General features: G+C 44.2%; 1 protein-coding gene across 1 annotated transcript; it reads right to left on the reverse strand.

The window, feature by feature from the left end:
- Nucleotides 1-478: 478 nt before the first annotated feature.
- Nucleotides 479-14,779, reverse strand: tap2a (transporter associated with antigen processing, subunit type a). Its single transcript, XM_048993998.1, has 22 exons — nt 14,182-14,779; nt 13,976-14,090; nt 12,897-13,027; nt 12,371-12,576; nt 11,970-12,167; nt 11,606-11,734; nt 11,239-11,427; nt 10,620-10,793; nt 10,348-10,507; nt 10,075-10,211; nt 9,647-9,851; nt 6,392-6,937; nt 6,080-6,194; nt 5,675-5,805; nt 5,053-5,258; nt 4,489-4,686; nt 3,807-3,935; nt 3,039-3,227; nt 2,769-2,942; nt 2,497-2,656; nt 2,015-2,151; nt 479-1,511 (listed from the first exon to the last, which is right to left on the reverse strand). The coding sequence occupies exons 1-22, from the start codon at nt 14,702-14,704 to the stop codon at nt 1,308-1,310; spliced, it is 4,356 nt and encodes a 1,451-aa protein (XP_048849955.1). The 5' UTR covers nt 14,705-14,779; the 3' UTR covers nt 479-1,307.
- Between the last annotated feature and the right edge of the window lie 1,063 nt (nt 14,780-15,842).

The raw sequence follows: 15,842 nt of genomic DNA on the forward strand, positions 1-15,842 counted from the left end.
CCCCGGTACTGAAACACCATCTGTACCTTGTCAGTAAGAATTGCCTGTGATGAAGGCGTTCCTGTAGAGATTCAGTGTTATAACAGCATTGTGCCACTGAATGGAGATTAGCGCTGTACTGTCAGTGTGCTGGTGAAGCTCACGGTCTTTCACCCACACTGTGACGACGCCCCTGCAGACCACAGCCAGGAACTTTACATGTATAAACACGGTGAATACCCAGCGCCAGGCTGTAAAACGAACCTTCAACCCCTGAACCGGGACTTTTGGTGATGGGAAGGTTTCATAAATATCTGGTTAATGCCCGAAAAGAGCACGGGGTCCTGACCAACCAGCTACCTGCCAGGGGTTCAGTAAACACACACAAACAGCCACAATTATTTAACTCTGTGTTTTCAAATACAATGCAGCCTGCATGTTTTCAAAGGACATGACAACTGAATATGGTGAAGGAATGACAATCGAATCTGAAGAAGGCTTTTGAGTGCTTTAAAATAAGTTTATTACAGATTTGGTTACCAAAGAAAAAGTCTAATATTTAAAATTTCTAATATTCCATAAACTCGTGGCTCGCCGTCCGGCATCTTGTGAACGCTGCGGGAATAAAGGTTTGGTGACAAAATGGGTGCCGTCTCACTGCGGGTGAGGATCTCCTGCAGGGGGGGATCGAGTCATGCTGTAATCTGCAGCACGAGCAAACAAACGTGTGGAGTTTTCCCCAGGAGGGACGGTATGGTAAGTACCAAACATATCCCTTCATCAGACTCTTCATCCTGGACAAAATTAAGCAAACCGTTCACCTTTTTGTTCTTAGAACATGTTGGGTCGTATCTCAGTCAAAATAAATATAAGAGGATATTATGTAATAGGGCTATTTTGGTAACTGACATGGTACAATTTACATTTTTGCATGTTTGTGTGATCACAACAATCACAACCCAATAAAGCAAAGGCGTGTTTCCCACAGAAATAATCAAAAATGCTTTCTGGCAATTTTCAGCTTCCATCCGTCCTTTATATAGGATATAAAATGCATACACACCTCTACTGAAATTACAGATTTTTGTCCTAATGATTCTCTATTTTTCTTTTCAGTTTTTTTTGGTTACAAGGTCACATTTCACATGGAAAAATGTCTGACACGATTTATCTTCCGCTTTCAGTATGGGAGCATTTCAGCTGTCATTATAAAGTAAACAGACACAGCTATCGAATGAGATTGGGGTTTACAATTTATCCAAAAATATAAGCCGATACATTAATAAAATATACATCTTTGCAACATTTGTGACTAACGTATGCTTGCATTAGCCAGGACTTTCCTCCATGAAGACCTTCTCCTGAAGTCTGTAGTACTTTCCTTTCTTGCCCATCAGCTCCAGATGAGTGCCCCTCTCTACAACAACCCCATGATCAATCAGAAAGATCTGATCTGCCCTCTGCACTGTCTTCAGCCTATGAGCAATAATCAGTATGGACTGGGTGGGGTGATTGGCCAGAGCCTGCAGGACCTAGAACCCAAAAAACAGGATTAATGTTAAGGGTTTAAGTCAACGTTTCCCAATCCGGTCTTCGGGGACCAATAGTCAGTCCATGTTTTTGCTCCCTCCGAGCTCCCTGACAGCCAGTCCATGTTTTTGCTCCCTCCGAGCTCCCTGACAGCCAGTCCATGTTTTTGCTCCCTCCGAGCTCCCTGACAGCCAGTCCATGTTTTTGCTCCCTCCGAGCTCCCTGACAGCCAGTCCATGTTTTTGCTCCCTCCGAGCTCCCTGACAGCCAGTCCATGTTTTTGCTCCCTCCGAGCTCCCTGACAGCCAGTCCATGTTTTTGCTCCCTCCAAGCTCCCTGACAGAAGGTCCACATTTATACATAGACTGTCTGTGGGTCCCTGAGGACTGGATTAGGAAACACTGGTTTAAACAATGATGCATATTCACCACATTGTTAATATGATCTGACAAGCAAACATGGCAGTAGCGCTTAAACCGTGACCGAAGCTCCTCCTCCACCGTACCGCGTGTTCGCTCTCCGCGTCCAGGCAGCTGGTGACCTCGTCCAGGATCAGCACCTGTGGCTCTCTGATCAGAGCTCTGGCGATGGCGATGCGCTGCTTCTGGCCCCCGGAGAGCTGCCCCCCCCGCTCCCCTACATCTGAAACACACATAGGACTGGTTACCAGGCTGAAAGCCTGTTTCCACTTCATGGCCACTGTTTGATTTTTTTGTGAAGGAAAGTTTAGTTGTGTTTGTGATGGATGTTTATCTAGCTATGTTGACTCTTAACACCACGCCAGCAACCAGCCTATTCATGGAGAGAGTTTATGCCCATTGAGAGACTGAATGACAAAACAGGTAAAAACTGCGTAACTATAAAATGTTACGAATAATTAAACAATGTAAATAAGATGCTTAAGAATAAGCACTCCTAAGGGACTTAACAGGACAATACAAAAATAACCCTTTTGGGAATGTGTTCATTTCCAATGGAATGACCCACCTGTGTCATAGCCGTGCTGCAGCTGACTGATGAAGCCGTGAGCGTTGGCTCTCCACGCAGCCTCCTGCACCACCTCCAGGGGGCAGTCTTTCAGGCCGTAGGCGATGTTGTCTCTGACGGAGCCCGAGAAGAGCACTGGGTCCTGACCGACCATCGCTACCTGTCGGGGGCAGACGGGGACAGGAGCGGCTCAGAGCTTCTGCTGTGGCCCCCGGCGTCTGTAGTGATGTTAGGTGGCGCACAGCTCCTGCCTGTGCTGACTGTGCGCTTACCTTGCTGTGCAGGTATTTGTGCTGGTAGCTGTGCAGCGGCTTCCCATCCAGCAGAATCTCCCCCCCCTGCGGTTGGTAGAATCCCTCCAGCAGACTCACACAGGTGGTCTTCCCCCCACCGGACGGCCCCACCAGCGCAGTCACCTGTCCTGGCTTCAGCTCCAGGGAGAGACCCTGTAACAGCAAAGGGCAGGGGGGTCATACAGTACAAGTCGGAAACCGATCATATAACATTATCACAAGTACATGTGAAACACAGTGTTAGTTTACCTGTAGTACAGGCAGCTCAGGCCGGGAGGGGTAGGAGAAGGTGAGGTTGCAGAGCTGGACGTGTCCTCTCAGGGTGTCCGGCTGCAGGGTCCCGTCTGTGCTCACCTGGGGCTTCCTGTCCAGGTACTCAAACACCTTCTCCGCTACACTAACAGAGTTCAGCACGTCACCAAAGATGTAAATCAGGGTCTGACAAACACAGGAGACATGGGGGGGAGGAGTCAGGGGACACAGAATAAAAGAAGAAATGCAATCATATACGACATACAGCAACTTACCGTTTAAAAAACAAAAGATGAATTTAGTCTTTATTAATTGCTCTAATTTCCATTTAATTGTGTCAAAAAGCATCAGTTTTTTTGCCTGGTTATTTACTAAGTGAGTGATTCATTTCAATATTAAAGGTTTGTAACACTAACAACTGCTAAATTGGACAACCAGAATACATAAAGCCAGGGTCGCTAACTGTTAAACGGTTAACTATAGTGTGTGTGTGTGTATAATGTGTGTGAGCACATAAAAACAGAAAATGACTGTTCCTGAATCAATCCCTGAATCAATTTCTTATGCTCTGTTGATAAATTTTAATGCGATGATTGAAATACAGGTTAAATTCTGCCACAATAATGATGTGACAAAAGCCTGGCTTGATAATTCAGTATCAGTATTTATTACAAAACATTATAGTAGATCATCTGCCATCCAACAGAAATTAATGGTGATAATTTTCACAGGGTCCACTCTTTGAACAGAAGCATCTTCAGGTACCTTGATTCTGTTTCCTAGGTCCCTCTGGTAGAACATGAAGAAGACCAGGGTCCCTGTGCTCATGTGCCCAGACTCGATCAGCTTTATGCCGGAGTAGAGCATGACGAGCCACAGGCCCTGATCCGTCACCTGAGGGTTTCAAACAGCCACAGAAAAGGCTCTTTGACATGAGGAAAGAAAACAAAATGCATGCATAGTACCAGTCAAAGGTTTGAAGTGTGTGAAATGCTGCAATTTTTCTGTGAATAAACATTATCCTCCACAAAAAACGTCATCCGACATTCATTTCCAGCAGTTCTGAGAGGCAGAGTGTTTCATAGTGTCTTTGATTCTTCAGCCAAATGAATCCCACAGATTAATCTACATGCAGGCCAGGTCATTACTAAAATGCTTCCTCACATTTCTGTTTTTGCTATATGTCAGTCCTGATAGAGTGCATTTTGGGTCATTATCTCACTGGATAATTTAGAACTGCCCAATCAACTGTAACACTGATGCTGCTCCCTGTGTTTATTCCTACATTATGGTCACCACTGATTTTGCAAAGATCACCACTGATTTTGTAAAGATCACCAGCTCTTACAAGCAAATCAACCCTGTACTACTACACTGCAAACACCATGCCTGAAAATGACAGCCACACTTTCCTCCTGCAGGACTAAGGATACAAAGTCACTTATACCTTCCTCATGAGCATGTGGACGGCCCTGACAGCTTCTCTGCGAATCCTGAGCTTGTGGACGACCATCAGCCTGTCGCCATAGCACCGGGCCTCCACATGCTCCGCCCTAAAGCTCCTCACTGTCCTAATGTCCGCTGCCGCCTCACCGACCGCGTCGTTTGCTCGGGCCAAGGAGTCATGCACTCTCTTCGAAAATCTCTGCAGTCAATCCAGGAAGAAACCAAGTCATTTGCATGCATTTAGGAGAACATGCTTAATCATGTCTGCTACCCTACTTCAGTGTACTATAGGTATTTTTTTGGCTGAACACCACCTATGTTGTATCTAACGTAGGTAGCTTGTCCACCACAAGGACTGGTATGTCTTAGGTTTTGCAGTATGTCACCAGGTACTCCATTGCCTACTCCAGTATTACTTACTCTTATTGGGTCATTAAGCAAACTACAAGAAATATATCGCAGTACAAACAGGAAGCAAACATTCCTTCACATCTCAGCTGCTGCATTCTATCAGTGCCTGTATCTCCATGCTGAAAGCTGAGCATTTGCCTTTGTTTACACGCACCTGGAAGTAGATATTGTAGACGCTCTGTAGCAGGCTATTGAGGGGCATCTCCATCAACACCAATAAGGTCAGCTTCCAGGACAGGCTCAACATGACGAATGCTATGCCCAGAAATTCAATCAGGCTTCTCAGCAAGAGGTTGATGCTCAAAGAAACTGCTCGTCCTGTAAGGTTGGTGTCCGTGGACAGCCTGCTGGAGATGTCCCCTGTAGGTCAAATTCACACCTTACAGAGAAGCACATTACCCTGAACCGCACAAACCACTGAGTAAATGGCTCTGAATTTCAAGTTCATAACAACCAATACCAAAGACCATTTAAGGAATGCATGGATTTCACATCGCAGGTTTACAGTCTTATAGACTTATCCTGTTGTTGGTGAATGCATGCACTAATAGCGCCAAGACAAATTCCTAGCGCATGTTGGTGTCCCTAGGAAATAAAGTGAATTCTGATTTAAAAATATGCATGCATATACTCAACTAGCTTTTTTGAAAGAGGCAAATTATAAAGAAAATTATTAATGGTTAGAATTTAAAAAGGGCATTTTGCTTTATAAAGCACCAGCATAAGTCTGCATTTAGAGCTTCTCCATATAATATAAAACACTTTGCAGTACAGACCGGTTTTAGTCAAGTCGAAAAAGCCGATTTCCTGTCGCACCAAGGAATGGAAGAGCTTCAGTTTGATTCTGCGGGAGAAGCTGCTGATGGCGCAGCTAAAGAAGCCCTCGCGGGCCGCTGTGAAGGCCGAGCTGAAAGACCGCAAGGGGAAAGCTCACGGTCACGCTCCAACAGGGGACCAGCAGCCAAAGGGCAGGACTGGGGCGCAACCAGGGCGGCACAAGCTATAGGCAGGCAGGTCACACTGCGTAATTTGGAAATAACACAAATTTTAAAAAACCACACTATAGTAGGACCAGAGACTGATTGGTCAAAGTGTTTCCATATGTATCCTTCAAACATCCAGCCAAAATGATGGAAAAGCAAAGCAAATATTAGGTGGTGTTAATTGCCAAAGTCACTAACCTGCCAAATGAGAAGAGTCCCATCGAGAGGAGGACAGACGGGAACTTGTGCCGCTGATGTTCGACACCCAGCGAGTCAATCAGCTTCCCAGTTTGTAAAAGAGCAAAAAGCTCAACTGCAAAATGTGACATTAATATCAGATTATTTCAGTTACCCAAAAAACATCATTAAGCAGTTCATGTGTGACATGCTGTTGTGTCAGATGTAGTTTAATGTGAAAAATATTCACACTTCATATAAAGTGACAGCAATTATTAAGAAGCACAAATAAAATGTTAAATTTATCTTCTACATAAAATATAAGTTACTTACACAGAACAGCCAGGAAGAGGAAGATGTAAGCCCCCAGAAGAATCAGGTAGTCAGGCTGACAGAAGCTGATCACTCTCATGAATAACACACGTGCTTTCTGCTTTTTACCTTTTCCATTGTCTTCCCCGTTAGTGTCAGGGAATGCGACCTCCCAAAACATACAGGCAGCAGCGGCTGCTATGGAGGTTAAAAATGTGAATCCCGGACTGCCGAGGGGGCCGATCCCCGTCTCCAGCGGACCCCCGAACACCGCTAGCCGGCCGCTCTCATACACAGAGCCGAGGAAACAGTGAACCGTCACCCAGCGCCTCATCACCGGTCTGGAGGTCTGATCCACGGCGGGGAGCCACAGGCTGCAGATCAGCCCCCATCTGATCGCAGCCGCCGACCACAGAAACGCCAGCAGTCCTGCGACATCGTTGCTGCCAAACAAAGGGAGCAACGGAGCAGCTCCACAGCCCAGAAGGTAAAATAAAACTGCGTCAAAGCAGACTGCGGCTGTGTATGAAACAGCGGTATGCATGGTGCGCTTTTGGATGGACCGAGCTCATAAAGCCCATATAATGAAGTCACTTCCAAGGACAAGGAAACCTGTAAAATAAAAACTATTGTAAGTGTAAATGGGCGTTTATTTCAGTTGACCTTGCCATACATTGTTGCTTTTCAATACTTAATCACTACTTCATCTTAAACTTTCAGACTGTGTTGGAATAAGCATTAGTTGCAATAAACCTTTGAAGATGGTCAGTAGCAAGAGAAAAAAGTGGCTCAGTTGATGATGGTACTACTGAATACTGAAACTTTCTGAATCTCGTATTAGCTGTTATATATGTTGCTTAGCTGGGATTTTTCTCTGTGTTTAACAGTCTTGTTGACTGTTTTGCTGACCTTCTTGGGATGGTAAGCCAGCACTGCATAAGCAGTTATGATAGGCAGATGGATTATTATTTAACAAACAGACGTGTGTGTCTGTTTCAGGTCTGCTTGGCTGGGCAGTCATGTCAGCCAGACACCACCAAGAGCAGACTAAGGTTGGAACAGAATAAAATCTGTGTTAGCTGAAAATATTCAGCACCCTTCAGAAATCATCCCTGTATAGCGGGACACTGTAAAAGCTGCCACACCAAAGCTCAGAAGTGCTTAAAAAACACTTAAAAGTTTATTTAGTGAATTATGTACCTGCAGTTTTGCAGGGTCTGGGTTGCAAAAAATGTTGCATGGAATGGTCAGATCACAACAAACTGGAATCCATTAGGCAGGGCTGCCAACTTTGGTCAGCTGGCTGGCATGAGATTTTCAATTTGAGAGGCATTTACAGTATGCAGCAGTTTTATTACCTTGTAAATAGTCTGTAGTGTTTGCAAACTACTCCAAAGTTTTTGATGTAGCTAATCTTATTATATTATAAACCTATTTGCCATAAGATTTCTTGTGTGGGCGTGAGACACTGAAAGTGTGAGTGTCATGCCAGATGCCGGAGGGTTGGCAGCCCTGATTAGGAAAGACTGAATCGTGCCTAAACCTCGGCAGAGGTATTTAAAAAAACGTTTCTGGTGCATTATTCAAATGTCTGAAGTTAAGGCCTGAGAATCTGTTGAAAGACTTTATAACTGCTGTCCCGTCCACAATGATCGACAAGTCAATATAGAGCTTGAATAAACCATGAAGAATTACCCCAAGGTAATTATCTCCCATCACCTTGCACGAAGGTCTGAATAGTTTAAACATTTCAAACACGAAGCCAAAGCTTGCATTAAAAACCCTACCTTGGGGTCCAATAACATCCTTACCTTAGTCAGGACTCAAACACTGACAACTAGTTTCACTCTGGGTTTCCATACGCGCAAAGGGAAACACGACAGACGATCAGACAATTAAATTAGGTATATTAAAACCCGTGTTTTAACTAGCTAACATTTAGCTGCATACTTTAATCTATTTTGTATGATATTATCGTTCTGTTTTACTGTGAGCTAACCTGCCAGAAAAAGCCGGAAGTTGCCGGCTGTAACCAGCAGTCACGTGATTATCTGTCACGCTCCGGCCGCAGCGGTCCGTCGTCCCAGATTGAGTTCAGGCTTGAGTGATATGTTTAGCAATTAGTCACTTTAATTTAATTATCATTATTATTTTGCATGATTTATGTTGGAAGTTTTCAGACTAAATGGTCAGCCTGTGCCTGCACTGTCACTCCTTATATATATATGCGGTCGGTACTATTTTAATATCCACACATGGTCATACTGAGCGTTGTGTATTTTTGATGCTGTATTAACATTTGTGCTCAGAGAACATTTGTTATAAAACGCTGAAACATCCAATGCGCCTTATATTATATTTGCACGTTATCTGATAATCTGGGACGAAAACGCGGTTTTGTGTAGTTTCCAAGGGTTAATGAGCGGAAACAACACAAACAGAAAACACCCCAGTTAGATGGGGATAAGGGGAGTTGGAACGGGGATATTTAAATATGAAATATAATGTTATTAATGATATATCACTAGAATAAAATTTGAGATAATCCTAATATGTTTAGTTTTTTATCTGCATACGCATACCCTAAGCATGCTGGGACTTTCTGTTGATATGCAGAGATGAATACGTCATGTGTTCAGTTTAGGAACTGTTCAGAATGAAATTACCAAGCATGTTTATACCTGTGCCCTGCTAATAATCTCATTTGTTGATTTTCTATGATCCGAATAGATGTTGCATTTAAACCCATTCTTCTTTTTTTTATTATTAATAACACAAAACCGATTTAAAATAAGAAAAATATGTACATTTATTTCTACATAGATACAAACAATTAAATTACATGGGCATACAACATTTTTTCTGCTTTGCATGGCTGAGTTGTAAAGAATCGGTATGAATTTCTATACACCCGGAAAAATGATTTTGAACAGTTGGAGCTTCCTATGTTTAAGGATGCTCAGTGCCACCAAAGAAAACAGGTACAGAATAGCAATTAATGGAAACAAACAAATGACCAACTATGTAATAAAAACAGGCTAAATGATCGGAACTCGTTGGCTGTGTAGCCTTCAGCTTTCTATCCATTTAATCCCAAAACAGCTCAGTGGGGTTATGGTCAGGTGACTGCAGGCCATGTCAAAACATTCTGCTTTCCTTAATCTTCCTTTTTCACAATTCAATTTTTTTTGACTGACTCAATGTTTATTCTATTGAGAATCTATGTGTGGCTGTAAAGGTGACTTCTCAGTGTACCGTTCAGTAGTTAATGAGGTCAGTGCTCTTCGCCATTCTCAGTAAAGATCTTCTCTCTGAGCCTGTAGTAACTCCCCTTCTTGTCCATCAGCTCCTGGTGAGTCCCCCTCTCCAGTACTTCCCCCTTATCAATCAAAAAGATCTGATCTGCCCTCTCCACCGTCTTAAGCCGATGAGCAATAATCAGCAGGGTCTGTGTAGGACGGTCAGCCAAGGCCTGCTGGATCTAGAAGATGATGATCATGTTAAATAAGGGAAAATGCAATATTACCTTATTACCACATTACTAAAATGCTACATTAGTAACAAGCCTTCAAAGTAATGGATCAGCTAATTGTTAATGGTCACAATATGTAATCTGTATTTTAGCAGAATTACCTTCATTTTATTTATTTTATTTTTTAATGGAACCGGCTCTTTAAACACGAGAAGCAGCACTATGACCGTACCGCGTGTTCACTCTCCACATCCAAGCAGCTGGTGACCTCGTCCAGGATCAGCACCTGTGGCTCTCTGATCAGAGCTCTGGCGATGGCGATGCGCTGCTTCTGGCCCCCGGAGAGCTGCCCCCCCCGCTCCCCTACATCTGGAATGCATACGGGGCTGGTTACCAAAAACCCCTTTCCACCTTATAACTGCTGCATGGTTCTTTGTGAGTTAACACGATGTTTACATACCTGACTATCAATCTATGTCTGAATGTGACTTTGAGTCAGGCGTACCTGTGTCATAGCCGTGCTCCAGCTGACTGATGAAGCCGTGAGCGTTGGCTCTCCGTGCAGCCTCCTGCACCACCTCCAGGGGGCAGTCTTTCAGGCCATAGGCGATGTTGTCTCTGACGGAGCCCGAGAAGAGCACTGGGTCCTGACCGACCATCGCTACCTGTCGGGGGCAGACGGGGACAGGAGCGGATCAGAGCTTCTGCCGTGGCCCCCGGCGTCTGTAGTGACGTTAGGTGGCGCACAGCTCCTGCCTGTGCTGACTGTGCGCTTACCTTGCTGTGCAGGTATTTGTGCTGGTAGCTGTGCAGCGGCTTCCCATCCAGCAGAATCTCCCCCCCCTGCGGTTGGTAGAATCCCTCCAGCAGACTCACACAGGTGGTCTTCCCCCCACCGGACGGCCCCACCAGCGCAGTCACCTGTCCTGGCTTCAGCTCCAGGGAGAGACCCTGTGACAGCAAAGGGGGGGCCATATGGAAAAAGTTGAAAACAGTTTGGTAAACAGTTCATATAACTGGATTCTTCTTAAGCTATTCTTCATTCACCATAAATACCGCAATGGTTTAATGCTTTGAAGACAAGAATGAAAACAACTTGCTGGCCGATTAACCCCCATAGCTGAATGGGTACCACTGTTATCTCACACCTGCATGGTTGTGGGTTTGAATCCCACTTTGCATCTGAGGAGCTTATATGTTCTCCTTCTGCTTCGTAGGTTTCCTCACGTTCAGTTTCTTCCAAGTTCAAAGACATGCAATTAAGTGAATTGGTGTTTCTAAATCGCCCCTAATGTTTGTCCTGCACTCCCATCCGCGGTGTTAGCCTGCCGTGTGCCCTATGCTATCTGGGATAGGTTTAACATCTCTCACAGAACCAAATGGAGGGTTTATTTACCTGTAGGGCAGGTTCGTCAGGGCGGGTAGGGTAGGAGAAGGTGAGGTTGCGGAGCTGGACGTGTCCTCTCAGGGGGTCCGGCTGCAGGGTCCCGTCTGTGCTCACCTGGGGCTTCCTGTCCAGGTACTCAAACACCTTGCCGGCTGCACTCACCGAATTCAGCATGTCACCAAAGATGTAAATCAGCGTCTGATAAACAAGGTCGACACACTGATGTCAGTCTGATGCAGAGGAAATCAGCAAGCAAGATAGATATTAGCTCAGAGTATCCATCCTGGTTCTGCTCTTAGATATATTCTGCTCTTGTTAACAAACTAATAAAATTGTTTGCTATAGGCAAGTTCCTCAATCTGGAGTTCAGACCTACCCTGATGTTGCGTCCCAGGTCTGTCTGGTAGAGGATGAAGGACACCAGGTTTCCTGTGCTCATCTGGCCAGACTGGATGAACCTTCTACCATAATACAGTATGGCAACCTGCATGCCCAGCCCTGTCAGCTGAAAATACATTTATTGAATGCAATTGAAAATTAATGACAATATGCTACAAAGTATCGCTACTTTAAATCAGTGGAATGGTGACTTTTGTTTGAGTACAAGTCAGAAGTGACAGTCATGCCAAGTTGTGCTCCACAATCAGTACATCATTGATGAATAGTTCATTTATTTCAAAAGCTTCTCATTCTCTGACTGTGTACTTGGTGAACTATGGTAATAAGGAAATTAATCATACCCTTCGTAGCAGCAGGTATACGGCTCTGACAGTGTCCCTGCGCGTCTTCAGGCTGTGAGTGTCTGTCAGCTTGTCGCTATAGCGCGAGGCCTCTCTCTGCTCTGCACTGAAGCTCCTCACGGTCCTAATGCCCGCCACCGCCTCGCCCGCCGCATCGTTCGCTCTGGCTATGGAGTCCTGCACCTCCTTAGACAACCTCTGTAAGGCAAGTGAAACATTAGTACAGTTTACATTATTGTACTGATTTGCCAATTATTTTGGCATTTTACAATGAGCACTAAAGGTTATAAAGAGAGAGGAGGTAAAAAACTTGGGAATCATGTTTAGTATTGAGTTTGCGTTAATATAATATTGGAATAAGGTGAAACTGAGTCCAAATGCCTAGGAGTTAGTAACTGTACCTGGTAGTATGTGTCGTAGATGTTCTGCAGAAGGCCAGTGATCGGTGTTTCCATAAGCATGAGCACGGTCAGCTTCCAGGACAGGCTGGACATCAGAGACAGCATGCCCAGCGTCTTGATCAGGGTCCTCAGCAGGACGTTGACGTTCAGGGCCACCGTGCGTGCCATCAGATTGGTGTCCATGGACAGCCTGGATGTGATGTCCCCTGTTGGGGAATAATCATGCACCACAATATTGTATCAAAATAGATAATTTGGTTTTGCTGTTTTTATTGCTATTTTGATTACCACACAACTTTGCCTACTTAGGATATTTCAATAAGTCAATGTGCAGCCAGACTATGGTTTAAGATGTTTATTCAATTAATTTGTGTGCTTTTCATATCTAATCACATGTAAATACATTCAGCATTGCTACAGATCATTCACTTGCTACAGAGGTACATATCTGTCCTCACAACAAACTACATTAAAACCTGCACAGTCATATGTAACACAGCATGCTCTGTTATGGTATGGAAGTTACCAGTTTTAGTTGTTTCGAAGAAGCCAATCTCCTGGCGCACCAGGGAACCGAAGAGTTTGACTTTCATTCTGCTGGTGAAGCTATTGATGGCGCACATGAAGAGGCCCCCACGGCAGCCTGAGGAGAGCGAGCTGAGGGACGGCAAAGGGAAAGTCGGTTACAGTCCAGTTCCAGTGGTGATTTAATTTAAATATCAGTGATCAGGACAGAACCAGGGTTTAACTTCCAGTTTTCCCCGATTAGTTATTTAAATAATTTGCAAATCTGTGCTCTTTTGGTAGGAACAACTGACTTCTAACCACTTATTCAGTACATGCAAGATGTTGCATGAAGAATTATATTCCATTCATCCATCCATCCATCACCATAACCACTTAATCCCAACTGGGGTCACAGGGGGATCAGAGCCTATCCTGGGAACCAACACACCGCACCAATTATGGGGCCAACTTAAAGTCACCAATTAACCTATCGTGCACATTTTTGGACTGGGGGAGGACCCGGAGCCCCTGGTGTAAACCCACATGAACAGAAAGGTCGTACACCTGACCTGGGATCAAACCCAGGACCTTACTGTGAGGCAGCAGCACTAACCACTGCGCCACCCTGCCGCCCTTAACAATAGTTGGCTGAGAGACTTTGCCAATGGACTCTTGAGCAAGACCCTTAACCCAAACTGCTCCAGGAACTAGTTGGCCTTTCTGTCTCAATTGTTCATCGCTTTGTATTAAAGTGTCTGCTACATGAATGTAGGGTTAATGGTATGTTCTGCTTTTCTTTAAGTCCTTTCTTTTCAGGCACATGAGTGGGGGGAGGGGGGTTGACTGGGCACCTGCCCCTTTTTCTCAAATTATTTCAAGCGCCCCTCTTTTTTTAACCTTTGAGCACTAGCCTCTACAAAAGTCTCTGTGTTTCCTTTAGTGATGAAACATGGTTTATAATTTATTACTTGAAAATATCTATCAGCTAATAAAAATAAATGTGGATTTGCAGAAATGTACCTCTACAGTCTCTGGCTGCACTGTAAGCTCAGGCGCTTATTACAGTAGCTGTGACGCTGCTGTGTGTAAGTTACTAACCTGCCGATTGAGAAAAGTCCCATGAAGAATATCGCTGTCAGGAAGTCGTGCCAGTGATACTGAGCTCCAAGGATGTCAATTACCTTCCCAGTGTAATAGGGAATAAACATTTCACCTGGAACAAATACGAAAACGTAAAATCAGACGAGTTCCGCATGAGTGTGCATGGCCTCATAAATGTATCAATCGGGTTAATGTAGACTTACACAGAACAGCCAGGGAGAGGAAGACGAAGGCAACCAGAAGAAGCAGGTAGTCAGGTTTACAGAAGCTGATCACTCTCATGAATAACACACGTGCTTTCTGCTTTTTATCTTTTCCATTGTCTTCCCCGTTAGTGTCAGGGAACGCGACCTCCCAACACATACAGGCAGCAGCGGCTGCTATGGAGGTTAAAAATGTGAATCCCGGACTGCCGAGGGGGCCGATCCCCGTTTCCAGCGGACCACCGAACGCCGTTAACCGGCCGCTCTCATACACCGAGCCGAGGAAACAGTGAACCGCCGCCCAGCGCCTCATCACCGGTCTGGAGGTCTGATCTACGGCGGGGAGCCACAGGCTGCAGATCAGCCCCCATCTGATCGCAGCCGCAGACCACAGAAACGCCAGCAGTACTGCGACATCGTTACTGCCAAACAAAGGGAGCAACGGAGCAGCTCCACAGCCCAGAAGGTAAAATAAAGCTGCGTCAAAGCAGACTGCGGCTGTGTATGAAACAGCGGTATGCATGGTGCGCTTTTGGAAGAACCAGACTCATAAGACCTGTACGAAATAGAAGGAGAAAATACTTTCAGTAAGCTCACATGGCAACGTTCATTTAAATGCTGAGTTACTATAGCTATTAATAAGGAAAAAAATAACTTAATAAATGTACTATTTTGTTTCCGTAAACATTGTCATTAAAATGAGTTAAACTTTACTTTTAATTTAGACTTCATGGTCTCCCTTGTTAAGGAAATCACCATACCACACGAAACCATCCCATACAACACATTTCTTACTAGAATTTTTTATGCTAATATTTTAAGTGTGTTTTAATGCCGTTGTTTTATTTATATTTGGGAGGTGTGAATGTGATGCTTACCTGTTCTCGGTCCGCAAATACAATGCATGAAAACGGTTCTTTTACTTTCGATTTCGTTCTGAAAATTACCCTTTGCGAATTGAAGTCAAATTGAAACTTTGACTTACGTATCGCGGTCTCCTAATGAACTATTCTTCTATTATTTATTTATTTATTTTTACCTGTAACTATATTTGTAATTCTTTCTTTGCATGAAAAGTAAACCCGGCCAGATGCTGGTATCCGTTTACTGCATAAATTCTGCAATCGTACATAAAGTTCGTCCACAGTGTGGCGCTTTGCATTCAGATCAGTATTGACTAATTTATATTACACATTAAATGCAATTTCCTATATTTAGCTTAGTTATGTCAATTTTGATTATTAATAATGGCTATTATTATTGTTCTTAACAACAACAATAATAATAATAAATTATATAATAATAACGAGGTTTCCAGGATATTTCACGGATATTTTTTGTTTTATTAGCTTTCATCACAGTGGGTCTCACAGCTGTAGGACAGGATGTTTTGTGTGTGGTGTTTACATGTTCTTACCATGTTCTTACCATATTGCACAGCTGTCCCCTGAGGTATCCTGGTTTCTTCCTTCAGCCCAAAAGCAAACAGTTATGCTAACTGGTGTATCAGAGTGTGTGTGTGTGCGTGTACCCTCTGATGGACTGGCATCCAATCGAGGATGCCCACTCCCTCGTGCCCTTTGTTTCCTGGGATAGGCTACTGGTTCAGTGTCACCCTTTACCGGATAAGCCTTTGCTGGGTGCATGATTTCTCCATTATT

The sequence above is a fragment of the Brienomyrus brachyistius genome, chromosome 23 (genome assembly GCF_023856365.1).
Source record: "Brienomyrus brachyistius isolate T26 chromosome 23, BBRACH_0.4, whole genome shotgun sequence".
Lineage (NCBI taxonomy): Eukaryota > Metazoa > Chordata > Actinopteri > Osteoglossiformes > Mormyridae > Brienomyrus > Brienomyrus brachyistius.

Excerpts from the sequence above, each read along its gene's own strand:
- tap2a (XM_048993998.1), bottom strand. The coding sequence starts at position 14,704 with ATGCATACCGCTGTTTCATACACAGCCGCAGTCTGCTTTGACGCAGCT. Across the intron at positions 14,091-14,181 it reads CCTCTCCCTGGCTGTTCTGT|GTGAAATGTTTATTCCCTAT; the intron begins GTAAGTCTACAT and ends TATTTGTTCCAG. Across the intron at positions 3,228-3,806 it reads ACCTAGGAAACAGAATCAAG|ACCCTGATTTACATCTTTGG; the intron begins GTACCTGAAGAT and ends TGTGTTTGTCAG.